Raw genomic sequence first — 27,847 nt, 5'->3', positions numbered from 1 at the left:
TCCTTTTAAAACGACATAGGACCAAGTCATGTTGGTACCTTTTAAAAACACATTCAAAGGCAAATTGTTTCCAAAAAGTATCTGAACTTAGCCTATTTGCAAAGGTAACCAAAGCAAACCCTTCTGTTACATAGAAAGTGATGACCAGTCCTGTAGGAACCATGAAAATTTTTCATTTGTAATCAAACCTTTTTGTCCATTGGAGATGACCTTTCTTTTAATATCTGTAATGTTTTTCAAAAATGAAGGTTTTTTGTAGTTGTTCATAGAATCATTAATTTGTCTCTTCTATTCAGTGGCTGCTTTTTAAAAAAAAAATCATGGAATTATCAAGCTGCTCAGAACAAAAGTACCTTCTGATTGTCAGCTCCATAGTTTAAAAGAGCAGGTTAATTTCTCTGAATCTCACAGTTGGAACTTTCTAACACTAACTGGCAGTTTCCACCTAGTGATCAAGGCAATTCACTAAAATAAATTATACATAAGGCTGAAATTCCTAATAGTAATGAGGCCCCTTCATGAGATAATCATACCAGCAAAGGCATTCATCTGTCAGCTGCGACTCTGCAGGGTCTTGAAAATACCGATGGAAGAGCTACACCTCCCGAAGGATTTCTTTTCTAGCTCCATGGCAGGGTTAGCATGGCAGGGTTAGCATGGCAGTGTTCTGGTGTTAGGCACAAGGAAGAAGCTCCCAGTGAACCTAGTCATTGACCTGTTGGTCATCAGTATACAACCTGCTTTGGAATTTGCAGACACTGAAACTAAGGAATTGTTTCATTGGGCTTTGTCAAAAGTCTGCCAGAAGGGGTTAGGGTTTCATTTTAAACACAGGGGCATCTGAATAACGGTTGGAATAAAGTATGGGCAGGTGGGGGTGATGTGATGGTGGTAGACGTGGTAATGACAGTGCAAATACAATGCTGCCAGTCATTGGAGGTAGATACCATGGAAGGCTATAACGTCATTTGAAAAGAATGTAAACAACTCAATCTGATACGTGTTCACAGAAAGAAGACAGCTCAAGACGTAAGGGTTAAATAAAGGTAGAGGATAACAGAGAGGGGGGGAGGGAGGGAGAGAGAGGCAGAGAGGGAGAGAGGCAGAGAGGGAGAGAGGCAGAGAGGGAGAGGAGAGAGAGGAGAGGAGAGAGAGAGAGAGAGGCAGAGGAGAGGAGAGAGAGAGAGGAGAGGGAGAGAGGCGAGAGGAGAGAGGAGAGAGAGAGAGAGAGAGAGAGAGAGAGAGAGAGAGAGAGAGAGAGAGAGAGAGAGAAGCTGGCCTCTAGGAAAAGGTCTTGGGAGGAACAGTTAAAGAGAAGGCACGTGTTGAACATCAATTTAGACACATGGCTTAAGTGAGAACCAGTGATTATCACTTCACATGCAGTGTGCAGTGATCTTGCTTCAGTTTCTAATTGAGACCACCTACCCAACCTTCTGTAGCCTCTAGCCCTAAGTCCCTACTTACAAAATGGACATCCATAGCATCTGCTTTCACGGGCTCTCAAGAAAGTTATAATCGTTAATGTGTCATAAAAACCTGAGATGGAGACTTGCATATTAGTTTCTTTTCATTGTTGTGACAAAATACTGGAGAAAAGTCAAGATAAAGGCAGGAAAGAGCTCCTTTGGGACACGGTTTCGTTGCTTTCAGTCCACAGGGTGTAGGACTGTGTGGAGGGTAGCATGGTGCCAGGAGCATAAAGTACAGAAGACTTCCTTCCTTGTGGAAGTCAGGAAAAAGTGACAGAAAGAGTTCAGACTACGATACAGCAATAATAAGATGACGCTCTTCCTGTCCCACTTCCTCCAGCTGGGCCCCACTTCCTAGTTGCCTCTAGGTTATATCTATTGGTTATATCAGACACCTCATTTGGATCAACCAGACTCTAATACATGAATTTAGGGGAGACACTAGAATACTGGTGTGTTTCCCCAGGTATCCTTCTTGCAAATTGGCATGTAAAACTTTCAGATAAGAGTTTGATCTACATTTCCCCAGGTAGAGAGGTGCCTTGCCAGGCCACTGTGACAGAGGATGTGCTCAGTCCTGCTGAGGCTTGATGTGCTGGAGTGGGTTGAATGGCTCCCCTTTTCTAAGGGGGTGGGGAGGGGGGAGAGGGGAAAGAGGGAAGGAGGGTAGGACTGAGAGGAGAGGAGGAAACTGCCCGAATAGAGCTCTCAGGTCCTTCCAGTGCCCTGTATGGACAAAGAGCTAGAGTAAAACTTTCATATGCTAGAATAATACCATAGAACAGAGTGTAAATGTTGCTTTTATTTCCTCACATGAGGGCATGAGATGAGAGCCATTCCTAAGCCTTTCTAGCTCTTTCTGAACTCCTGCTGGCTGGTTCAACTCAGCTGTTCTGGCCTAAACACCTCTCCAAGCTGACTGATTCAAACCGACCTCTCTTAGCTCCTAAATGAATTGTTACCTGGCCTCAAACTAATTCTGCCAAGATGTCTTCATCCCTGGCTCCTTCTCCTTCTCTGGCTTCTTCTATCTTTACCTGTGTCTAGCTTGTTCTTTGTGCAGCCTGTCTCTGTAAGACACTCTTGCGGTGGGGGATGTGGGGGTGGGGGGTGAGGGGACTGGAGGGAAGGGAAGCTTTCTTCTCTCTCCCTGCACTGCTCTTAAGTTGCCTCTCTTTCCTGTCCTGCTCTCACGAGAGTTGGGCATGTCCTATCTCTGACTCAACCTGTCAGATCTTTTCCTGATTTGTTACTTTATCTGCCCGTCAATTGGATGTCACTTCCAAATATGTCTGCTTCCATCTATAAACTAGCCTTACCTCATTGTTTGGGATTGAGGTGTGTGCTGAGGGTATGTCTGTATTCCAGCCAGACCATACTGTAATCCAGAGCATGTCTGCATTTCAGCCAGATCACAGAGACCTAGAAGGTCTTTGGATGTGATCCCTTGCCAAAGCAGCCATGTTGCTGAATTAAAATTTCTCTACAACAGAGGAATATTTTTTCTGACCAAAGAATGAAGGAACAGACTTCATTAAGGGAAGGGCATATTAGTTTTCAACAATACATGATAGTCTAAGTCCCTAAATCTAAGATCAGGGGCTACCATACTGAATTACCATGTAAGCATAGGCAACAACCATATCTTGCATGTGGCTGAATAGAATACACATTCAAGGACTAACACTGTGGCCCACTGTTCTGTCATACATGTCTTTCCATGACCTCCCATGAGGTAGATTTATTCCTGATGCATGCAAGCTTCAGGTCCCTATGTCTGCCACAACATATGGAAAACATATTGTGATCACACTTACTACTGTCCAAAATCACTGAACCTAGAGCCAAATGATCACAGAAAAAAGAAAGAAAGAAAGAAAGAAACCCTGGTTCTCAAAGTTTCAGTTTTAGAGATGTCTTTAAAAGCACCAGGGAAGTCATTTGCCCATCCAAGGTACTCCCACTCAGAAAATGTACTAACAAGACAAAGATTATAAGAACTTGGTGATGTCACTTGCCTTCTCCCAGACAAGAGTTTTCCTCCATCTTGACATCAGAAATTACACAAGTAGAGGGAGGAGGGCATAACTAGCTTTAAAATAGCTGTTGATTCAGAGGTAATTAAAACTTTGGAAAGTCATTTCAGTTCATTCATGTAAAAATAATTTTTAATTTTGCATACTGGTTGTGATAATTTTATGAGCAAATGAAAAGTTTTCCATGTTAAAGCCTCTAAATTAATTAAATGCAGATCTGTAGAGTGTTAAAAATCAGACCTTTTCTTCTTCTATATCTTAAAATATCTACGTTTGTTCCTTTAAGCTTTCATTCTTCATCCATCCCATAGGCTGAAAATTGCTGTTATATCTCATATTTCTCCTTTATCGAAAATGTCTACCTCGCTTTTAAAGCTAAATAGCACATCAAATCTTTCAAAATCTCTGTGTGCTTTAAGGTTGAAGAATGAAATGGTCCAACAAGAAAAATGACTTGGTTTTTTTTTTTTTTCATTAAAACAATGGGGAGCCTTTATATGGTGGTGCATTCCTGTAACCCTCAGTAATTGACAAGCAGATGAGCAGGAAAATCAGAAGTTGAAGGTCATCCTCAGCTATAGTCAGTTTGAGGCCAGCCTCTCATCTATGAGTCCTTGTGTCAAAACTTTTTAAATAAAATAAATGAAATTTTTAAAGCTGCCTGCTACTTGGAAGTTACAGGACAGAAGAATAATAAGTACTGGAAAGAAAGGTGGATATTAGGGCTGAAATAAAAATATAGAAGCGAACTTATTTTAGCCCCTACATTATTCGTGGAGTCCGATAATGAGCCCTGTAGAGGGTATATGATCTAGGACCCCATAGTCGTTTCTGGCATGCCTGGTGAGGGATAAAAGTAGTCCAGCCTGCAGTACAGTGGGCTTACCAAGGAGACGTTCATGAATAAAAAAGAGATTCCTACTCACAGAGCCCTCCTCCCAATGACCGTGTCAAGTAGTAACTTTGTCAGTGTACAAATTTCTCTTCCCTCACCAAGTTTTAGAGTATTCTGTCTATATTTTGTATTAATTTCTATGATACTAATTCTGACTCTGTATTTTCAGGGACTGTGAAAAATAATATAATCTACTAACTCCTCTACTATGCCATTTACCTGTCAGGGTGACTTAAGCATATAAAGCGATTCTGGTACACGTAACTACTAGCCACAGGGAGCTATGCCCTCCATGATTCAAAGCTTGGGTATTTCCAAAATGTTCTTCTACTTAGGTTTTTGCAAAAGTGAGGTAAAGTGATACCCATGCAAGGACCTTGACAAAAGGGAAAGCATAGATGTGGAAGAATCAAATCGTCTACATAGTAATCTGAAAACTATGTTCATATCAACTTAGAGGCTTGTGATAGGATGCTCCAGGGATTCTCTAAATGAGAGAATTGGGCAGTAAACACTTGTGGTGTCATTTTCAATAGAGCATTCCTTAAATGTAGGAAGAGAGGCTGGTGCGCTCTCTCTCTCTCTCTCTCTCTCTCCCTCCCCCCCTCGCTCCCTCGCTCTCTACTCACCTACAAATAAAGCATACTCTTTCTTTTTTGAAAGAGGGATATAATGAGTACCCCCACAAAAAAGAAATTACACTGCCTTACACTGTTACATTACATCATGAAAGCTATTTCACACAGTAGACTGGCTCATCTAGCCCATATGTCTCCCTATAGATAAGGCCAACTACAGTCCCAAGAGGACGCCAACATGAAAAGACTTAAGGCATCAATTTCTATCCACCCTCCCTAAGGTTCAGGTCCACCTGAGAGGTCTGACAGAACTACTTCCCTCCTTAGAATCAAGATTTAGACTTGGAGAGGGAAAGCATAAGAAACTCTGATGGGCCATAGAGCTAATCCTTTAGGTAAGATAGCATTCAGGAGCCTCTCACATAAGTCATCCTGAAAGTCACAGCATTCCACTTAAGAGAAGAGAAGAGATGTGAGTCTTTTCTGCAAAAGGAACATTTTTGCACCACCATCATTTCCAACTCTGGATAAGTTATTCAGAATCACCTGATGGGTATGACAATATCTTTAATTTTTTTCATTCTCTCCTTCTCCTCACCCTTTTGAGTGCTGACATACAGTAGCACTGAAATGACACAAGGAGCGCTGAGTACTTGCATTGTGGTATAATGTTACAGTCTTCCAGCCTGCTGCTAGATTTTTACAAATTTAAGGATAAAGGCAAAGAAAGACTTCATTTGAAGTGAATAAAACTAAATGTACAAAGATTCATACTTGAGATCATGTATGAGAATTTCAGAATTTTTCAACAATCGGTAGAATTTAGCTGAGCAAAGATGTCTTTCTTTTCAAGTCCCTAAACGTTGGCTTTTAGATATAATCTTATTAGAAAGAGAAAAGGACAAAACATGAAATGGGTTGATTCTAGTATTAAAAAATTTATATGAGTAAGCCATACAAAGCTTTTTTATTAAAGCAAGGGCATTTTTCTAAGAGTTTTACAGTGTTATTCAGTGTGGTCTCAAAGACAGTCACCTTGGTCTCATCTCCAGAGCCACTGAATTATAGACATATTCTATTGGATGTTAATGTGTAAATGGTCTGTTTTTCAAAAGCTGAAAGAGATCACCTTGAAAAAGAGAAGACTAGTATCGTATGAGATGACCACTGTAAAAACGCCCGTTGACTTTGAAGTCTTCAGGCTCAAATTGTCATAACCATCCTACGGAAATTACAATGTCCAAGCACAAGCATTTCAATTTCACCTGAACACTCACTAATACCTCTTTATTGGTTCTCATAGCAAGAGAAACTGGGTGACATCTGCTTCTCCCTCCGCTACGTCCCTACTGCCGGCAAACTGACTGTTGTCATTCTGGAAGCGAAGAACTTGAAGAAGATGGACGTGGGTGGCTTATCTGGTGAGTCCTCAGTGCCTATTGATTGTAGTCTCACCGCTGTCTCACTGTGGATACAGAATGCATAGCACACATGCTGCGGCTTCCCGCTCCTTAATTGATCGCAGCTCTCTCTCCTACAGAGCTGGAAGCAGTCTCAATTCAGCCAACGCAGGGCCCCAGGAAGCCACTCTTAGTTTATTGGGATTGGCAAAGTAGATGAAATCTATTTTCCTTCCCCATAGCCAAAGTATCAGCTGTCATTTCTATGTCATTGAAAGCTAAAATTTTGGCTTCTCATTTGAAAGGCAATGCCTGTGACAAATTATAGTTTTGAGGATTTTTTGAATTCACCCTCAGTACTAAAATTTCTATTTTACCTGAGACTTATTAATTAGGTATTTGCTAACCTGACATGATTTTTATAATACTTTTATAAAAGACAGCATTTCACATCATATAAGTGTCTTTATATGAAAAGAACCCAGGAGCGGTTCGTTTAAGTCTTTTAATTCTACGGTTTGAGGCTAGAATGGAAGGGGGCTTTGGGCTTGAGTTCCATGTAACCCAACATAACACAGTCACGGGGAACTCTTCCACAAAGCAAAGTCAGCTCAAGGACTCGTCGCTTCCAGGGCTGAGCGTAATTTTTTCCTCCTCTGTGTGGTTAAATCAATTACAGTTTTAATGTTCCACTAAATCATTAAGGTGTGAGGGACTTTCCTGACGTGCCACAAGGTCATCACAAATAGATGACAGTTGTTTCTAGCTGTGGAGCTTCAACAGACATGACTCTATTCTGTGATTTTTTTTTTCCTGATTTAAAAAAAAAAAATTCTAAACATCACACCGATGCAGCATGGTGAGTTTATGCCGTGAAGCAAAACAGCTAAAAATTGTTGAAGCTGAATTCTATTTATTGACCCAGTGATTTAACAGCCCAATTCTCCGACTCTCTACATTTATTTCTGGGTATAAATAAGGGAACTTGAAGAAGCCACATTTTTTCCTGTCACTAAGACCCTACTTAATGTCTTGCTTTCATTTCTAATAGTATAAATTTTAAACTGTAAAGCAATAAGAATGGTTCCTCCTAAAAATCTGTGGAATATTTTCTGTGCTTATTTGTAAAACACATGCACAGAAGAGCATTAAAATTTTTACAATTAGCCAGTCATGGTGGTGCACACCTTTGATCCCAGCACTTGGGAGGCAGAGGCAGGCGGATCTTGTGAGTTCCAGGCCAGCCTGGTCTACAGAGTGAGTTCTAGAATAGCCAAGGCTACACAAAGAAACCTTGTCTCGAAAAACCTAAAAGAAAAAATTACAACTATAGTTTACTCCCAGATCAGGACTTAGTATCTTGCAGAGCCTTTAGACACTTTTGACCTTTCTCTTTCCTTTGGCTAAGTCGCCGTGACCCAGTAGGACATCCAGAGCACTCATATCTGCCCCAGCCACTCCAGACATCCATGGGAGCCGTGTCCTCTGTTCAGTGCTGCCCTCGTCTCCCTCCTAATTAATACTCTGCTATCCTCTGTAGAGTTCCCAAATAGCTTTACCAAAAAACTTAAGGCACCCTTGCTCTTGCTCCATTCTGGGGCTCATAAATGACGTCTCACCACCACAGACAGCTACATCAGCTCGTCCTTCTTCAAGACTGCTGTCCCTTTCTTCTCTGACCTGTATGTCAGCCTCCCCTTCTCCTCTTCAGGAGCTGCACAAGGGAACCTGGTCTAGCAGGATATAGCTGAATCACAGTCACTGGCGTGTGCATGAGCTCACTGCTAGCAACACAAGCAAAGAAAAGCACCAAGGATGACTCCCAGCACCTGCCACAGTAACTTAGCATTGTGACATAAAAGAGGCACAGCCACAGGTCAGATCTCACTCAGTATTCATCAGTTTGCAGTCTTATTTTCTAAAGAGAGCAGAAAATTCATAGTAGCTTCAGAACCCACAGAACCTAGATCCACCCCCATATTTGAATTACCTGGAATGATTATAATCATTAACAAACCCTAATTTTAAGGGCTTCCTGCTGCCCGCAGAATTAAATCATAATTACCCTAATCACCTAATGTAGACGCTTTCAAGCTATGCCATTCTGCAACTCAGTTTAGCCAATGGACCAGCACATCTCATCACAGGCCATGGAACGTGCTACACCCATTCTTAGACAATTTCCTTCATCTGGAATTCTCTTTCTTCCAACAATGTCTAGTTGCTGAACTCTTATTCCTTGCAATTACTCAACAAATGTGTACCGTGACTATACCTTGAGTCAGCCATCATGCTGAGCCCTGGGTTCAGGATGGTGGGTGACACAGCCCAGGGACCTGGCTCTCACGCAGCTCTCATTTTAATATAGGGAGAAAGACAGAGCCAATAGCTTAATAAAGCATGCAGTGCCCTGAAATGTCATAGACAGTGGCTAAAAGGGAGGCAACGAAATTAAGTAAGCCAAGTTAGGGAGAACAGGAAAGATCACAGGAGTAGGTGACATTCCTGGGAACAATAGAGCCAAGGTGGGGAAGTAAGCCATGGGTTCTTGTGGGGAGAGAGAAGGTTTAACTGGTAAGGGTGCCTCTTCTGGTCCCTCTCAGCAGAACACATCTTTGTCTTTTTTAATTGCCACTAGCAGTTTGTTTGCAGTCCTCTAACACCACACTTCTTTCTCACTAGACTGTTCTGTATTTATGTCTCCCACAATGCTCTCACTGAGGGGTGGCACTGAGCATAGCTGCTGGATGAATAATGAATTATTTACAAAGGAGCTGTGGCCTGGAAAACAAGTCTTGCATTTCAAATTTGCTTAACCTATTTACCATTAAAGCAACTTTAAGTACTTGAATGGGTTGTCTCAGAGTAAGTTGACCTATGTAAAAAGGGACCACAATTGTATAACATCTCACTCCAAAAGACTCAAATGCCACACTGCATTGGGCAGAAATGACTTGTTAACGGCAACCAAAGCTGGCCCTTCTGCCAGAGTTGAAACCGCACTCTGTCACTCCAAACAATCTGACTTTGTTTGGAGGTCCTGTCCACGCTAGCACAGAGCTCCATGTTGACACTGGACAGGTTATTTCCTCCTCTAAGCCTCTGTTGCTTTGCTGACAAAGTGCAAGAGCTAAGACTCCATCAAAGAGCTTATTGTGAGAAATAAGTGAGAGCTAAAGTTAAGTGCTCACCAAATATCACTATGGAGATTTCAGTTAGTAACTTTATCAAAGCTGCAAGATGTGAAATCAATGGATCATTTAGCCAACTGCTTGACTTGGGTTGGGTTCAGGGGAGACTCCTCTATTTGATAGACATGCCAGAGCCATTCCAGATAATCAGGAGTCCAGGCTTTGTACAGGCTCCTAGGGAATTCAGACAAAGTTAGGAACTCATCAGTAAAACATGCTATAGGAAATGGACATTTTACAAATATTTTTCTTACTGGTCTCTGGCAAGTTCAGGCAGTTCCCTTTTCACTGTGTTCATTTAAAATGGACAGCATAAAAATTTTGCCTGTATCCCACTTCCACATTGCAAATGATCAATCCTCATCATGACAAGTGTAATAATGTTTATCTTTGAGAAAGTTTTACATGAGTGTTTACATAATCCCTACCCCATCCCCACTCCTAACTCTTTCCATGTGCCCCACTCAAATTCTCAGGCTTGTCTTCATTATTATTATACCTAGGTATACACACACATATAAAATAAATACAACCTGCTGAGTCCATTTGGTGTTACTCACACATATGTGTTGGGATTTGATAACCTGTCAAGAGTTCATCCTAGGGTCAGATGGACACACCATCTTTTAGTGGGCTCTGCATCTAGGAGTAGAGCATTATAAGCTTTGCCCCATCCAAGTTGGAACAATGTGGTCACCTCGTCCATCCTACTGACAGCAGGACAATGTGGAGCAAAGACAGTAAGCTTGGAAAGGAGTGCTTGCCAGGAAAACATAAGCCCTCTCTATAGTAATATTACATCTAGTATTTCATTCTTACCACTGCCCTTTACACATCCATGCATTAGGAATGACTGTCGCCAGCCCAGTGGTTTATATGTACTACTCCTGCAGAGGGTCTGAGTTCAATTCCCAGCACCGAGCTCACAACTCTCTGTGAGTCCAACTCTAGAAAATCTTACTCCTCTGGCCTCCATGGGCATTTTCACTCATAAACACAGGCATACACATAGATACAATTGAAAATAATAAAAACAAATTCCATGCTGCCAGGCGTGGTGGCACAAGCCTTTAATCTCAGCACTTGGGAGGCAGAGGCAGGCAGGCAGGCAGATCTCTGAGTTCGAGGCCAACCTGGTCTACAAATCAAGTTCCAGGACAGCCAAGACTATACAGAGAAACCTTGTCTTGAAAATAATTAAGTAAATAAATAAATAAATTTTAAAAAGAATGAATCTCCCTTTTCTATTTTCTGCTCATAAATATTACAAAAAGGAAATTAAAAATTCTGAGAAAGACAAGACATTGGAGGAGTTGAGAGTTCCTAACTCCCAAAATGTAATATCTCTAACATACCATTTAGCCTTTCCTATGTACCCAACTTCAAGATGGAGTACAAGGCTCCTAGGTGCCTCTACTCTAATGAACTGAAACACAAAAGTCCTCAAGATAAGTAAGGCTAAAAATGGAGCTCGGGATGGTTGTTGGAAATGAGAGCATTCTTAGAAGTGGGGGGCTGGTGTAAGTGTAATTCCCAGGAAACAAGATCACTCAATGAGCTTTTCCTTTCTAGTCATCTTAGACTCACAAGTTGAGTCTCTCTTCTCATCTGAGGCTTCTGGAAGATAGTCCTCCCTGCCTGGCTCCACATTAAACAGAACATTGCACCATAAAGCTGTCCTCATCCTGGTTCCCTGTGGGGAGCACACCTTCCTTACAGACTTATTTCTATCATTTCACTGATCAAAAATTGTTTCCATATTTTTAAAAAAAAGGACAAAAAGTATGCAGTCCATGCCCTTTCTGAAGCTTAAATCTACCTAATTTTTGAAAGAAAAAAAAAAAGCAAAGCAAATCAAGAATAGAGGAAAGAAGGTTTGGGAAACCCAGGTGACAGGCTGGTACCATGAGCATCTGCTCCCATGGGGCTGATGAACACTAAGGAGCAAGAGAGGAAGCGAAGAGAGGGGTCAGGTGGAGACTGAGGCGGCTGGCAGCTAGCAAGAGCACTAGCAAGATATAGTTAGAGCAACAGTTCTCAACCTATAGATCACGGTCTCTGGGGGTCAAAATGGCCTTTTCACAGAGGTCATAGATCAGATATCCTGAATATCAAATACTTGCATTATGCTTCATAACACTAGCAAAATTACAGTTCTGAAATAGCAATGAAATAATTTTATGGTTGGGGGTCAGCACAGCATGAGGAGCTGTATAAAAGGGTTGTAGCATTAGGAAGGTTGAGAACCATTGGTCTAACTTTTCTCCACTATAATTTCTCTGCCGTGTCCTCTTCCCCCGTCTTGCTGGCTAGGACATAGTGATCTTAGAACTCATGACTCCAAGGCAGGAAGATGTGAGTGTGTTTGACTCCCATAATGATAGCCTGCCTCCATAAAAGGTGATTAATTTGATTAGCAAACAAATAAATGAGTAAGAAAAACTGCCTAGCTACAGGAGATGTCTGTTCCACATAAAGAGCACAGTGAACTTCCGGAAGCTGCAACTATGACAAGAAGGTAATGGAGCAAAGAATTAAGACTAATGCTTTAAAAGGTTAGCGTATGGCTCAGTGAGAGTTACACACATGCGCATTCACACATACACATAAATGCTTTGTTATCAGATGTTATATTTTAATTGTTTATTAACTTGTCTTTTCTTGGTCTACTTTTCACCATGCCACAAGTACGTATAATTTAGGAAATATAGCCATTTAAGCGCTCAGTAGTATTCAACAAGAAAAGCTCACCTGCTCCCAGGTACCCATTAGAGTCAGTATAAAAACCATAATCAGCAGAAAGAAATTATTCCTTCGAGCAAAATTATTAAGAGGTGACATTTGACTGATTTGGTGAGAATTATTGGGAGACATGTTAAAATTCAGGATTTCAAGAACCACCTCAAACCCAGTCCTGGGGAAGAGCCTGAAGTTTTAAACGAGCCTGCTCCCATGTTACTTCTCCATCTTAACCACCAGAAACCATGCTTTAAAAGCTTAGATAGTGCATCATGATTTTAACTAAGGTCTACGTCAGCCAGGTTCGAAGATAGAATTTTATTGTCAATAATACAGGAAAAAAAATACACCCTTTGACTTATATAGAAGAATTTTCTCAAGTAAAAAAAAAGTTTATATTTCTTTTAGAAATCTAGCATCTTCTTCCTGAAAAGTATCCTTAGCCACATGTTAAATATTTGCCTTTTCCTCCTCCATCTCTTTCGCTGAAAGAGGAGACAAAGGCTGGCATTTCCTTTAACAGGTTCCGCAGGCATTTTCTAACATCCTTGACCACCTTCCTGTCTGTCCATCTATTGGCAATGAAAGCATAATGAAGAAAACCGCTCCAAATTCAATTGACTTGAACTAAAAGCCACTAGTCTGGGAGCTACGCCAATAAATAAACAGGCAGAAACTTATTTGAGCCAATTAGATAGGGATATGCAAATTAATTGGCCATGATATCAGGGTCAAGGAATAATATGCAAATGCGCTGGCTTCTTATTGAGCTAATGGGACAGGAATATGAATAATAAGTTGGCAGTGATGTCAGAAGCCTCATCATAATTTTAGGCTTGAATGTTATAATATAAAATTAATTCTGCAACATTTCAAAATGCTTAATTATAATATTGACAAAAATAATAGGAAGCTCTGAGAAATGAACAGATTGTTCTAAATGAAAATTCTGGAAATGATGCGGCTCTAGAAACTTGAGTTATTAAAAAGAATTATAAAGGAGTAATAGTCAAGCCCAATGCAAGTTGAGAAATAGGCACCATTGCGAGTAAGAAAAAATAAAGAAAGATGCAGTGTCTGATGAACTGAACAGTTTTAAGGAAGTAGGAGCCACCAAGGGACCCTGGGACCAGCTGACAGCAAGTGATGGGCTGAGATGTACTTGTTCAGGACAGTAAGGACAACACTCCCTGTAAACTCTGTAGCTCTCAGGTATGTCCCAGTGACTCAGTACACATCTGAGTTTCCACTCACTCCATGCCAGGCATCGTGCCTGTCCTCAGTCACGTGAGTACAGACACTTGCACAGCACAGTGGATGTAGAATCCGTAAATGCTCTATGTGTGCTACCTGATTTAATTCTATTCCAAACCGTAGATGCAGTCTATTTTTAATGCTATCTTATTGATGGAACCAAACCACAGTTTGGTAAACAACTTGCTCAAGGTCACAGAATGTGTATTTGGCACAGCTAGTACATAAACATAATCCACTTTCACACTCCATTAATAAAACATCACTTTCATGTCCCACCAGAGTCAACCTGAAGAACAGGTGACTGACTACACTATAGATTGAAAGACATCTAAAACTTGAACTTGATTTCAAATATCCTTTAATCCCAAACAGAAATTCCATCAAGGGAGTCACTAATATGAATTACTTGGTTGATTGCTTAGTGTCACTTTGTTACTTGCACAGAAAAATGGAATTAGTGAGTCTGTAAGACTAGAAATCATGCTGGGCGGTGGTGGCACATGCCTTTAATCTCAGCACTCAGGAGGCAGAGGCAGGTGGATTACTGTGAGTTCGAGGCCAGCCTGGTCTACAAAGTGAGTCCAGGACAGCCAAGGGTACCCAGAGAAACCTTGTCTCAAAAAACCCAAACCAAACAAACAAAAAACAAAAACAAAACAAAAAATAGACTATAAATCAGATATTAATAGATTGCTATGTTTTTTGGATATAAATTGGCATGCTATTTTAACATTTGATTCTTTGCACACAAAAGAGGATATGGTTTAAAGCAGTGGTACTTCAGCCCTATCCGAGACGCAGTAGGAGAGTGTTGAACATGATGGAAAAGAGTTCAACTACAAGGAATGTGAGTACCTTTTAGGTAGGAAAATTCTAATGAAAATGTTTACCTACTACTATTCAGTTTTATCAATGGATGATTACAGGAGGAAATGTATGACATATCTGGGAAGGAGACAGTATAACGTGAATACAATGCTTCCTATCCCCCGCAAATTGCTACAAAATTCAGTGGCTCATAGTTACATATTTAAATATTAAAATATTTTCAACTGAACCTAAAGTAATTGACAAGAACTGAATTTATACTAAACCACTTAACATGAAGGTGAAGATGAGCTGAGGAATACTAAAAGAGGAAGCCATAGAAATAATGCTTTCAAATGCCCCTGTTACTTTTACTAGTCACTTTGACACCTCCCACTTTGAAATAGTGTTTTCCCAAGCACTGACTTATTAAACTCAATGAGTAAATGAGAAATCCCTACATGAGCAATCCCAAAACATAGACAAGCTTTGCTATAGTTTGTGTGTTATCTGTTCCTCAAGAGGTCTACACATTGGAGCCTCCCTCATTGGCCTGTGGTACTCCTGAGAGGCAAGATGGAACCTTTAAACTAGACAGCCTACTGGTAGGATAAGTAGAAATTGGAATCCAAGACCTTTCCACTCCTTGCATACTGCCGCTGTACGATGGGCTGCTTTGCCCTGCCCCCATGTGTTTTCTGCTGTGATATTTTGCCTCACCTCAAACCCAAACTCAATAGAGACAACCAACCTTGGCGTGGAGCTTCCAAAACAGGAGCCAAAATAAACCTTATTGGTTGTGTATTTCCACTATTTTGTCACAGGGACAAGAAGTTACCACACATTTTACTGTGGGCAATCTTAGAAACAATTCACTGAAATGGAAAACCATAACCCAAATTAGATCATGGGATTATAGAGTCAGTGTAGCGCTGGTGCTATTCCAGAAGATTCTATAAAGAAGAGAGGGAAATACCCTGCCTTTGTCCTTGTGTGCAGTTATGGTCACTCACCTCAAAACAGTGCTGCAGTGTTAAATGCCTAGCCAACAGGGGCAGCCTAGATGGGGGGATCAAGGGACTGTCTGTGAAGACAGGCTAAGAAGTTTGGGACTTTGTAGTCTGGAAAAAGAAACCCGAACACAGACATGATTAAAGTCCTACAATCATGAAAGGCAGAGCTAGAGTGATACCCACCTGCTCGTCGCACAATACTGGAATTAAGAAGTGACCTTGATGTTTAAAAGAACACAGATGAAAAGAAGCGCCATTCGAGGCGATCTCAAAGGTACCTTTCCACTCTGAAATGCTTTGTCAGTTTTTCTTTGCTGCCTTATAGTGGGGAGGCAAACACCAGTTGATGATTTGGGACAGACAGAAATAAAAGGCAGAAATCAAGAGATGAGATTTTTCTGTGTTACAGGTTTAAAAGGGTACTTTGCTAAACCTTTGGTTATCCCATCAGAACCCCCTCCCCTGACACTTTTGCATGCGTACCCCTTAGAAGCCCCACAGCTCTCTACCGAGCTATCTAACCCAGATTAATTGTTTGACTGCATTTTCTCCCTTCACCTAACCATGCCATTCCCTTCTCTCATTCAGTGCACAGAAAAAGAACGGGGAAGTTTCAGAGTTTAAATACCTAACTGGAATAGCAGAAGTATTCCCAAATACTTCTTCTTTAAACATTTAGCACAAGGCGGTGTTGTCTCTCTTTTCCTCTTGTAAGGTGTAAGATTCCTGTTAGTGACGCCTCCATCACCTTAAGTTTGCGAAGTTTGGGTCTCATGGAAACAAGAGGGTGAATCCATCTATGGCTCAGCAGTTAGGAGCCATCAGTGATGCCCCTAAGAACCAAAGTTCAGCAGCATCACTCTCATCAGGCAGCTCACACCACCTGTAACTCTAGCTCATGGACCTCGCTCCCCTTTTGTGGTCTTCAAGAGCACAAAAACATGTTGCATACAAGTACAAAGACCCAAACACAAAAAAAATAAAAATAAATATCTTAACAAATAAATCATCATTTTATAAACAGTGTAGCCAAGCACTGGAGCAGACATCTGGAATCTCAACACCCAGGTGGTTGAGACAGATCAGGAGTTATTATATAACCGTTTCTATTTATTGGGTGGACTTGTGTTTGTGGTGTGCATACACATGTATGTGAACACATGAACATCTGCAGGCGTATGTATAGATAGAGGCCAGGAGTTATGATTGCCAATCTCCCTCAGTTGTTCTTATCCCATATACTCAGTGAGGGCCTCCCACTTGAACCCAGAGCTTGGTTCATTTTGCTCGTTTACTTGGCTACCTTGCCCAGAACATCCCCAATCTCTGGCTCCCAAGTCCTAGAGTTAGAGGCGGGTTACTATGCCCACCTGGATTTACATAGGAGCGGGGCAGAGTCGGGATGAGGTCTAAACAGTTCATAAGCTCACATGTCAACTTCTCCCAAACCTGTGTCCACTTTGAAGAGAACACATTCTTTAACCCTCACTCCTCATTTCATTTATAGGTCCACTACTCTTTCCTTCTTCATAATCAGGCCATATGCTTTACTAAAACCTACTGTAAAAACACACATTGTTTCAACTTGTCTCCCATTTTCACATATATGTTACCACACAAGCCTCACCTAGACAGGCCAAATGTTAAAGTTCTGCCAATCTGCTGAGTTTTTTCTTTCTCTTCTGACTACTCTGACTTAACTTTTCTTCTTGTAGAATTCTTTTGCCATCATACAGTGGTACTCTCACAGTAGCACCTTGAGAAACAAATAAAACTAGGAAATGTAATTCTTGAGATCCGTTGGCTGTGCTAGCAAGCATCTTCAGAGATCTTACTTAATTATCATTTTATTCTCTTTCTCCACCAGCCTAAATGGCTTAAAAATAAAGTAGCATACTCTCCTCAAGAGCTAACAGTTGCACAAACATACACACATTTCTGGTAGTTACACTGTGATGACGGTCATAAAGACATTTTCTAGGGAAGAGGAACAAGCCCCTGGTCACATCTTTTGCCCAACATGAGAGGAGAAGAGGCCATGGCTCAGTATGACATGCCTGCTACTTTATGGACTGTCTTCCTCAGAAGAGGGAGGCAGAAGAACATAGCTGCCTTTGTGACATCCTATGCGCCTTACTTTCACTGTGACTTTTTAACTTTAAAAAAAAATGAAATAAGCATATTTCTTTAAATCTTTGGGGATACTGAAACTGCCTTTATCTGAGACTAAAGCAACAAGATTGATTGCCTTAAGAAATTTATAGATTTCAACTGATTGATGCCAGGCAACAATATGGCTACATAATTAATTAACACATTCCTCCCATTAACAAGGAGCCTAATGACTTTTAGTGATAGTAGGCTTGCAGTAATATTGCACATACATATGTGGCTGCAAGATTACATATTTATCTACATGATAGACTGGTTTGTCCATGGACTTCCATTTTCTGATTCATTAAGGGAGGAAATGTGTTCACAAATGGCAGTGCCTCAAGATGCTACAGCATAACAGCTTTTAAATCATAGGAACTCAAGAAATAAAGTTAAAATAAATCACAGCCTTATCGCTTCCTTTAGGATGCAAATGAAAACATCAGTACCCCAGTCAGTCCCCATAGTATCTTCCTGCTCATTAAAGGAAGTTGTCTCAAGGACACAACTTAAGATCGCATGTAGTTCCAGATTCTGCCAGTATCAATTAAACACATGTGCGCGCACACACACACACACACTATCACACTATATATGCACAAACATGTGCATTATACACAAATGAGATCATATCATATTCAATATTATTTTTGTCTGCCCACTGTGGTATATAACAGAGATCTTCCTCGCTGTATTTGATAAGCAGCCATTGCATCTATTGATTGTTCAGCACATTTTCTGGATGTATTACCATATATTAGGTATTTTCTTACCAGTAAAACTCTATTTGGAAAACTATCTTAACCAAAGGTTTCCAAACAATACTTAGATAAAATAATGAGCTCTTGGATAAGAAAAAATATTAATGGGGCTGGAGAGATGGCTCAGCAGTTAAGAGCACTGTCTGCTCTTCCAAAGGTCCCGAGTTCAATTCCCAGCAACCACATGATGGCTCACACCCATCTATAATGAAATCTCATGCCCTCTTCTGACATGTAGGCACACATGCAGGCAAAACACTGTATCATAAATAAATAAAAAATAAATCTTTTTTTTTAAAGGAGGAAATGCTTTAAAAACAAAATGTCCCAACTCCTTCTCAACGTCAAGCTTTTCTCAATGTCCCGGTGCTGCACAGGGTCCCTGAATACCTGAGTATTAGTAAGAGAAAGAGAGGCAACAGGGAAATGTTCATTTTTCTAATATCCCTAAATTTGCTGATGCTGTTGCTGCCTCTGCCTCTGCTACTGGCTTCTGTTGCTGAAAAATAAAATGTTACATTTCTACAGTCTCATAGTGCATCAATAAGAAGGGATTTTAAAGTAAAATGCAATTACTTGAAGTTCATAAACCTTTTTTAAAAAACAAATGTTGCTTAAAAAGACAACCAGCGTTGATTGCAAAGAGTTGCCCCCTACCAAAAAAAAAAAAAAAAAAGAGAAAGATAATCAGGTGATCAACTTGTAAATTTCCAGACTTTCATCAACTATATTTGCAGGAATTTCAATCCCATGAGACACACTCAACCCAGCAGCATTGTTGATAACAATCTGAATAAACTTGGGACAGACACTAGAAGTAAAAATATACCTTTATGAAGTCAAAGACAATATTTTCCAGACAATGCCCCAATCCCTAGACTTCACCAAACCACCGATTTGTAAGGTGCTCTAACTAAAGGTTGTCTACATTGAAAACAACTACAGTACTTCCTAAAACACAGGGGAAACACCAGAAGTGAACCTAGCTGAAGAGTTGAACATCAGAGAAGCTCCCATTCAGGATACTTAGAGCTCAGCCCTATTCTTCCTTGAAATACCTGTTCATGCTTTGAGAATCTCACTGAAATTTAAAAAAAAAAAAAAAAAAAAAAAAAAAAAAAAAAAAAAAAAAAGTTCAATGACAGATTTTAAAAGAGGCACTGAACACTTATGAATTATGCAACTCTGAACTTTTATTTTAATAACATCATTAAAATATAAACACCTTAAAGGCCTCCCGACAGGAATTTAACTTTATAGAATGCTTTCTGTGTGCCCTGACCTTGCCAAGAGGCATGCCTAAGGCATGATTTAACAGTTATTACAGGCCAGAGCCTAATAATAAGTGGGCATCTGGAAATGCCAGTGTTTGTGCTTGCCTCCTTGGCTTCCAATGGAGATGTAAGTCAGCCATGAACAGGCCCTCTCCTGAGAGCCCACGGGGTATAGCACAAAGGACACAGACTGGCATTGCAAAGCCCGAGTCTAAAGCCCATGACCTTTCAGACCCTCAGTCTGCTCACCCATAAAATTGGAAGATTAAACTGAGCTTCTTCATTGCTGAGTTCACAAATGAGGTAACATTAGGCAGAAGTTCTAAGTAGAAACCATCACAAGCCTGCCAGTTAGTTCTGAGCAAGAGAAAATCTTTAGTTAACTCTTAATTTTTTTTTTTTTTTTATTGTACCAAAGCTTGATTCTAGGAGAGTGTGTGTTCTTGCATAGCTGATATAGCTAGCCACGTATGTACATGACAATTAGGTGTTTGCAGCAGCATTGTTTGCAATAGTCTCAAAAGAGAAAACAACTTTACTAAGTGGATGAACAAATTCTATACATGCAGGGAAATAGCACTTTGTAATAAAAAGGGACAAATTTGATATGCCTGACAGTGTGTGTCCAAAGCTACAGAGAGGACAAGGAAGTGATAGAAAAGCCTATGCCTTATATTGTTAGACAGCTTGTCATTTAATTACCCTTTAATGAATTTACTGAACGATAAATAAAACTTAGCTCGCAGCATTGCTTTTAAAACCATCCCTGATGCGTAATCATGGAGGAGTGTATCTAGGTTCTATTGTGCCCGCTCCATTCTTCCTGCCTTTGCTCCGGCCATTTTCCTCTTTTCACTGTCTACATAACCTTGAAAGCGAATGAGGTAGAAAATAGTAGCAAGATACCAGACATTGTACCATTGAGCAACATACAAAATTAAACCCTGTATCTAGGGTATGTGGGAAGGAAGTGCATACAGGATTTTAACTGAACAGCAGTCATGAGAGCATCCAGAAATTAGCCCAGCAAACCCTCTCCTCTCCTGGTAGTAGTTAGCCATAATTCACAGATATTTTATAAGGAATAAGACATATATTTCTCAGTACAGTTGTTGCTCAGTATTTTGTTGGGAATGAGATCTGGGCCCAACCCATTTAACCCTAGAGCATGCCCAAAAGCTGAGAATGTTCAATTCTATGTGTGCAATGGTCTAGTCCTTGCAGATAGCCTGTACCAGTCCTGCTGTCCACTGCATTCTCTTCTGCTTACCTGATGCTGCGCAGAGAGTGGCTGTGCTGTATTGCTGAAGAAATGGTAACAACAACAAAAGTCTGTCCATGCTGAGTACAAATGCGATTTTTAATCAGTTCAGTTAAGAATGGGTTGAGCCTGGCATAGTGGCTCACACCTTTAATCCCAGCAGAGGCAGAGGCAGGTGGATCTCTGTGAGTTTGAGGCCAGCCTGGTCTACAAAGTGAGTCCAGTACAGCCAAGGCTACACGGAGAAACCCTGTCTCCAAAAAAAATAAAAAAAGAATGGGTTGAATCCATTCAGTTCACTAGTAGCCTCGGTTCGCCGATGGTTTGAGACACCAGATTTCTTTTCCAAATGCTTCTTTTATGATAACATGCGCAAGACAAACTGGGTTAATTGACTCAGAAACAGAATTAAAGAGGAAGGACAGAGTCTGTGTTGCCCTCATTATAAAGTTAGTACCTGACTGCCGGACAGACATCCCCTCTGCAATGAGCCACCATGAGCTGGACTCTACTGTAGCAGCATTAATTTGACTAGAAGTGTCAGAGCCTGGTCCCTGAGCAGCTCCCTGTTGCCTTGCCTAATCCTTTTTCCCCCACTAGTAAATACCTAATTGGACTCAATGAGTCAGCACTCATGACTTCTTGCTGTTGCATAACAGAGTGGTCAAGATGTTGCATTTGACTGATCTGTACCAAGCCTGCAATCTCTACAAATAATGGGGGGGGGGGGGATGCAGGGAGGGAGGAAGAGAGAGAGGAGGGGAGAGGAGAGGAAAGAGGGAGGCAATAAAGAATAGCACACATTTCAACTCATACACTTTCAAGACTCTTTGACCTCTTTAGCTTGTTTTCTTCTCTTTGAAATTTCATTTTCTATAACACACTTGTCCTCAGGTTGTACCCATCCTAGCAATTCAAAGCATGGAGGAAATGTCTCATTGGATTGTCCCGCAACACTGCAGCCTTCACCTAAAATGAACTGTTCACCTTGCTAATGGAGAAACCTATTCCATTAAAGTATTTACTAAGAGCCTAGATACGCACTGAAGTGGGGGGAGGGCAGTGACTGTGTATTACTGAGTCCCAAGGCAAGGTAAGATATTCCTCCTTTTCTCTCCTTGATGTGTTATTTAGGTAATTTCTCAATGTACCCACGTCAACACTCTTGAACTGTGCCTCCCTCAAACAACTACCCAGCCGGGCCCAAGGGTAGATCAAGTGCTCAGGAAGCATTCTCTGTGGAGCTACAAACCTGGTGACATCTGTGCTGTAGACTCTGCTAACGCTCACAAACAGAATTACAAGATGCATTTCAGCCAGCCCTCAAATGAGAAACTCCCTACAAATATATTATGATCAAGGCTGCATTTTCCCCCTCAGTAAAGATGTTTTTAGTGTTCAAACAAGAGGGGTCAGTGCCAGGGAACTAAAATGGATTATGTAAGTTCAAGATAAGAGAGACTGCTATCCTCAAGCCAAATTATATAGAGAAGTGTCTTAAAACTCTCCCTCAGATATCATATTATCTGTACATTTTGCCAGTTGAAATTCATGCAGAGCTAATTGTTAAAGATGCTAAAACTTAATATTTGCTTGCAAGCAAAGTATCAGAATGGACTCTTTTTCATCCTGGGTGAGTCCAGGAGAACAGAGCCATTCTTTTTCTTTCTGTTTGCTCTGAGCATGAGGTTCTTGACATTCCCTCCTTGTCTTCCTATTCAAATTTCAAAGTGCTTTAGCCTGAAATGTAAAACAACAGTGGGATCGTATTATCAACTAGGATTATTCATTTCTAAGAAGAGCCTCCAGCCATGCTCACTCCTGCACCCTGTACTGAGGTGCAGGGATGCTGCTTTCATGTCTGGTACCACATTTAACTAGCAGGACATTAACTTTCAAAAACAAGCACAGCGGGAAGTCAGGTCATCCTGAGGGCAGACACAGCGTCAGCCAAGGAACTATTTGTGGAATTGGAGTTGTGTAAACTACAAAAGAAGAGATTTAAAGCAAACACAACTGTCTGGGAGCAACTGAACTCTCTAGTGGAGTGATACAGATCTGCAGTGGAATCGGTGGGTATAAGCAGTGCAGATCCATCCTTGGTTATTTCCACTTTAGTTTCTACAAAAGTCTTGAGGCAAGCTTGGTAGAAGGACTGTTTAAAGGCCTACCTTCCCCAACTGTCGTGATTAGGCACTTATCTATGAAATCCCTCCATCTCTTAAGTCATTTCCATTTCTGCCTGAGACAGTCTAAGAGATACCAAGCATCTTACAATTACTACCATGGAAGAAAGCATCAATTAAAGACACCAAGAGTGTTTGTTTTGTCTTTAAAAGAAAGGGGTGAAAGAATACTGCTACCAGGAAAATAGTACCTGTAATCTAAAGCTAAGCATTCACTCCTTTGGTTTGTTTAACTGTATCATCATCCCTTCAGACAAAAGAGAAGATCAAGGTTTGGAAGTCAGTGGCTCCTTGCTGTACCCCACTGTTACCAGAGCCAGCCTGATGACCCCGCCATGACCTACGGCATGCATCATGTCATTCCCATTGGCCATAAGCCCAGTTCTAGAACCTAATGCTATTCAATGACCATCCGCTGACTCACAATTAATACTTTCTATAGATTATTTTTGACAAAGTAATGTCTCCAGCTGTGCCCACAAATGCCACCATACGCATATCCCAGCAACTCTGTGGATAAACAGCAAGAGCCCTGATGAGCACAAAGCAACTGCTCTTCATTCATTTCTTTCAGTGTATCTTATTTCTTCTGAAAATAAGGAAATAATGTGTCCAAAAGGAATTCCTGTTCTTTTCAGTGACAATACAAAAGGGGTGGTGGGGGTGTTGATGTTTACAAAGTTATATCATACAAAAAGAGCAGGCGTGGAGCAGTGAGCAGGGCTTTCCCAGTGGGAAGGCAATCACCGGCAGCTACTGAGATTCTGGGCAGTTTTAATTGGCTCTTGATCATCAGAAAGCATGTGAGGTAAAGGACTTAGTACATCTTGTTTTCCTCTTCCTTTCAGCCTCTTCTTTTTCAGTTTGGAAAAAGGCAGTCAAGACAATATTAGATTCTTCAGGAAATATCCTAGATTCTCCCACGCTACCTCTGTCATTTTGAGGGGAGGGTTAGATTTTGTTTTTTGTTTGTTTGTTTGTTGGTTGGTTAGTTTGTTGGTTGGTTGGTTGGTTGGTTGGTTGTTTTTTCCAGACAGGATTTCTTTGTGTAGCCCTGGCTGTCCTTGATTTGATCTGTAGACCAGGCTGGCCTTGAACTCACAGAGATCCTGCCTCTGCCTGCCGAGTGCTGGGATTAAAGGCATGCGCCACCATGCCAAGATAGCCTCTGTCATCTTCTACCTCTTGTGCTATCCACATTATTTTCCTTTGACCACTGACTGTTGAGCTTCTTGACCATATCCTGCAAATGCCTTTTGTCACTCAAGAATCTGAATTATTTAATCATTAGCAGTGGCAGGTGCCATCACTGTTCCTCTCAGTTTATTCCTATGGCCCCCTGGAGTTATCACTTCCCATCATTTTTCACATGCTAGGGGTCAGCAGCTCCTGTTCTGTGAACTGTTCTTTCCAGAGACACTGCTTAATTCACTCTTGGGTGGCCATCATCTAGCCATGCCTAGCATGTGTAGGTGGCCTTCATCTAGCCATGCCTAGCATGTGTAGGCCTCACGGGGAAATTAAAATGAATCAGTTCATTGTATCCCCAATATTGAATATATAATGTGAACTAAAGTAAACTGATCATAGAAAATCAAAATGAACTGAATGAATATATATTAAGACATTATCCCTGGATTGAATCCATAGCACTACAAAAACAAAACAAAAAACAGAAAACAGAAGTGCTGTCCTAAAGTAAAGTTATCTGGACGGTAGCAATTGTAGTACACTCTAGCAATGATGCCTATGATGTTATTCAATTAGTATCTGGTCTTTTTTTTTTTTTCTAATCTATATGTTTCCCTTGAAACTGATAGTGCAGTGAGGTCTCTATGCCAAGCTCATAGTGGTAGATATTGTCTGAACTACCATATATTTAAAGAATGGCCAGGAAACACAAACTCGAGAAGGTCGACTATTAATTCCAAAGCAGCAAGTGATATACAAAGTAATATAAACCAAGAGCCTTGAGGATCCTCCCACAAGATGATCTTTCTACACCTAGGATACCTTTGTGGTCCAAGCTTTGCTGAGATCTCAGAAGAGGAGAAGGTCAGATTGGTAGTAACAACCAGCATACAGCCCAAACAGACACAGACACATGCACACATACTCTTCTCCCCTCATTATTCCAGACTTCTAACCCTCACTCTACCAGTACATCTGGTTCAATCTAGATCCGTCCTTGCACTGGGCCCCTGAAGTTGTATTAATAAGATAGACATTGGTGGGCAGGGCAGCGGATACATGGAATCTCAACATTTATGAAGTGGTAAGTAGAGGGTAGCCAGTTCTAGATAGCTGGGGTAGGGGATAGAGAGAGACCCTGTCATAGAGGAAAAAAAGGCAAGAGAAGAGGGAGGGAGGGAGGGAGGGAGGGAGGGAGGGAGGGAGAAAGGGAGGGACGGAGGGAGGGAAAAGAATGGAGGAAAAGAAAGCCAACTGATGCCACACATTCCTTTTTTTTTTTTTTTTTTTGTCTTACTAAAGACACAAAAATATAATATATTGCCTTAATTTTCTCTTTAAAAATCAATTACTCATTAACCTAGAAGAGAGCATTGTAATATATCAATGTGATACCTAATTTTAATGTAAAAATACTATACATGCTAACAAATGGTAATTGCCCCATAAATCTTGAGCACAATGCCCTGTTTTAAGAAGAAACAGACTTTTAAAAACAACAGTAAGCCAGATTACATTCAGAGTTCTCTCTGCCGTGAAAGGACTAGGATCCAGTAGGTAGCTGGAAGGCTGCTCACAGGCATTTGAAGGACAGAAGTCTGGAATCATAAATTTAACGTGTATATATGAATTACCTACTTTCTAAGTACCACTGTGGGCAAGGAGCAGGAGAGACAAAGCTAAGTAAAATTCAATCCCTGCCTACAGAGGCAGGGAACACCACACAGAAATACTGTCTGTGATTTAGATTCGAAGTGGCAAACTTATTTTTCAGGAAACCAGGTAGTAAATATTTTAGACTTAGCAGCCCACAAGGATTCTTACAAGCATTCATCTTTGCCATTAGAAAACAAAAGCAACCCCAGACAGCATGGCACAAACAGGCATGGCTATGTTCCCATAAAACTATTTTGAGATAGAAATTTCATCTCATGAAATATTAATCTTCTTTTGATTGCTTTCAACTTTTAAAAAAACATATAAATCTTCTTAGCTTGTGGCCTACAAAAATTTGGAGTAGATAGACATGGTCCCTAGGCAGTCATTTGATGACCTGCAGGACTTCAGAGGAATTCAGAGGGAGAGAAGCTAACACCAGCGAGGATCAGGGAGGTCAAGGCAACAGCCTCAGAAGACAGCATGAAGAAAGGCATTCTTCTGTGAAACACACTGGGAGCACAGAGGCACCACGGAGAATTGGATTAAGATTAGCCACACCTCAGAGCTCCATCAAGGGAACTGAACCCTATGCTCAGGATGAAGATGAGGCTCAAGTGGAGACTGTTGGAGTGGTCCAGAGTGAAGGGTCCTATGATAACATCCCAGATATGGCATCAGTTGTACTTGGGTTAGAATCCCAACTTAGCCACTCACTTAGCATGTTGGCCTCATAACAGATGCTTTTCTATTGGGGTGACCTTTTTGTACACAGATTATGGTTTTGTTATTCTAATTGTACCTGCATCGTACTTTGTAAACATAACGCTTCCCTCACCTTCTATTGGTCTAATAAAGAATGAATGTCTAATAGCTGAGGCAGGAGAGGATAGGCAAGACTTTGAGCAGAGACAGGAGCTCTGGGAAGGAATCTGAGACAGGAAGATTTGCCAGCCAGCTGTGAAGGAAAAAACAGGTTCTGGGACTGAGAAGAGGCAATGAGCCATGTGGTAGAGCATAAATTAGTGTAAAAGGGTTAATTTAAGTTGTAAGAGCTAGTTGAGAACAAGCCTAAGCTAAGGCCAAGCTTTAATAAATCAATAAAATGTCTCCATGTCATTATTTGGGAGCTGGTAGTCCAAGAAAGTCGTTTTATACTTTTCCTCTCTGGATTGTAGGACCACATCACCAATGAGAGCTATCAAATGCCCAGCACCCACGCAAGAGGACTAATGAGTAAAGGGGAGGCAGAGACAACTAGCCAGTCCCAGAGCCACCATTCTACCACTTCATCCTATTACAGTTCTTACCTACAATTGCTTTACAGGGATAACTCTGTAGCATCATTTATTTAAAACTTGGGGGGACAGTCAAGATTAATCCTTCTCTAAACACTTTCCCATAATAAGTTTATTTTCTTGAGATCTGATTCCATTTCACTTTGATACATGGATATTTCTTCTGCTAGAAAGGTATACTTCCTTAAAGACACTCCATTTATATAAATGGGTGGTGTTCTCGTTTATGTTGCTCTAAATTTGAGGTGAGACAAAAGATTTCCACTGCATAATTTAGCAGGCTAGGTTGTTAACGTAAGCATCAAGATGGCATAAGAGGCAAACTTCACAAATGAGCTTCGCTAGAATGAACGCTTCCTCCTGGAAACTGTCAAGAGACCTTCTGTCTTGCTGCTTGATGGCAGATCACATTCTAAATAATAAAAACGCCGTTTAGCTATTCATTAGATTTTTCAGAAATCTTGTTTTAAGCCAAACCAGAAAGTAGTAAATTTCCTGTTGAGTTTTAACTGAAATGTCTCCTTGCTAGTCCTTCGTTCATTGTCCATTAAGGTCAACTATGTGATGGACTGCTAAATCATTCTGCTTGGATATAGTTATTTTAACTTCTTTTTGTTGTCTTGCTTTTTTCCAGGTTTCAGGGAGGGCTTTTTAGAAGGAGGGGTAACTTGACTTTCT

The 27,847-nt window shown here is 40.8% G+C and overlaps 1 protein-coding gene and 1 long non-coding RNA gene across 3 annotated transcripts in view; one reads left to right on the top strand and one right to left on the bottom strand.

The window, feature by feature from the left end:
• The window catches only part of Syt1 (synaptotagmin 1), a 402,656-nt gene that overhangs the window by 300,451 nt on the left and 74,358 nt on the right, over positions 1-27,847 (top strand). For both annotated transcript variants that reach the window (XM_051139676.1, XM_051139675.1), the window contains exon 8: positions 6,285-6,402. In XM_051139676.1, the coding sequence (XP_050995633.1) occupies positions 6,285-6,402 (118 nt within the window). The remainder of the gene's footprint in view (positions 1-6,284; positions 6,403-27,847) is intronic.
• The window catches only part of LOC127183584 (uncharacterized), a 71,142-nt gene that overhangs the window by 14,973 nt on the left and 28,322 nt on the right, over positions 1-27,847 (bottom strand). The gene's annotated exons all lie outside the window — the stretch shown is intronic.

Source organism: Acomys russatus, chromosome 31, assembly GCF_903995435.1.
Source record: "Acomys russatus chromosome 31, mAcoRus1.1, whole genome shotgun sequence".
NCBI lineage: Eukaryota > Metazoa > Chordata > Mammalia > Rodentia > Muridae > Acomys > Acomys russatus.
This window is presented reverse-complemented; position numbering and strand designations above follow the sequence as displayed.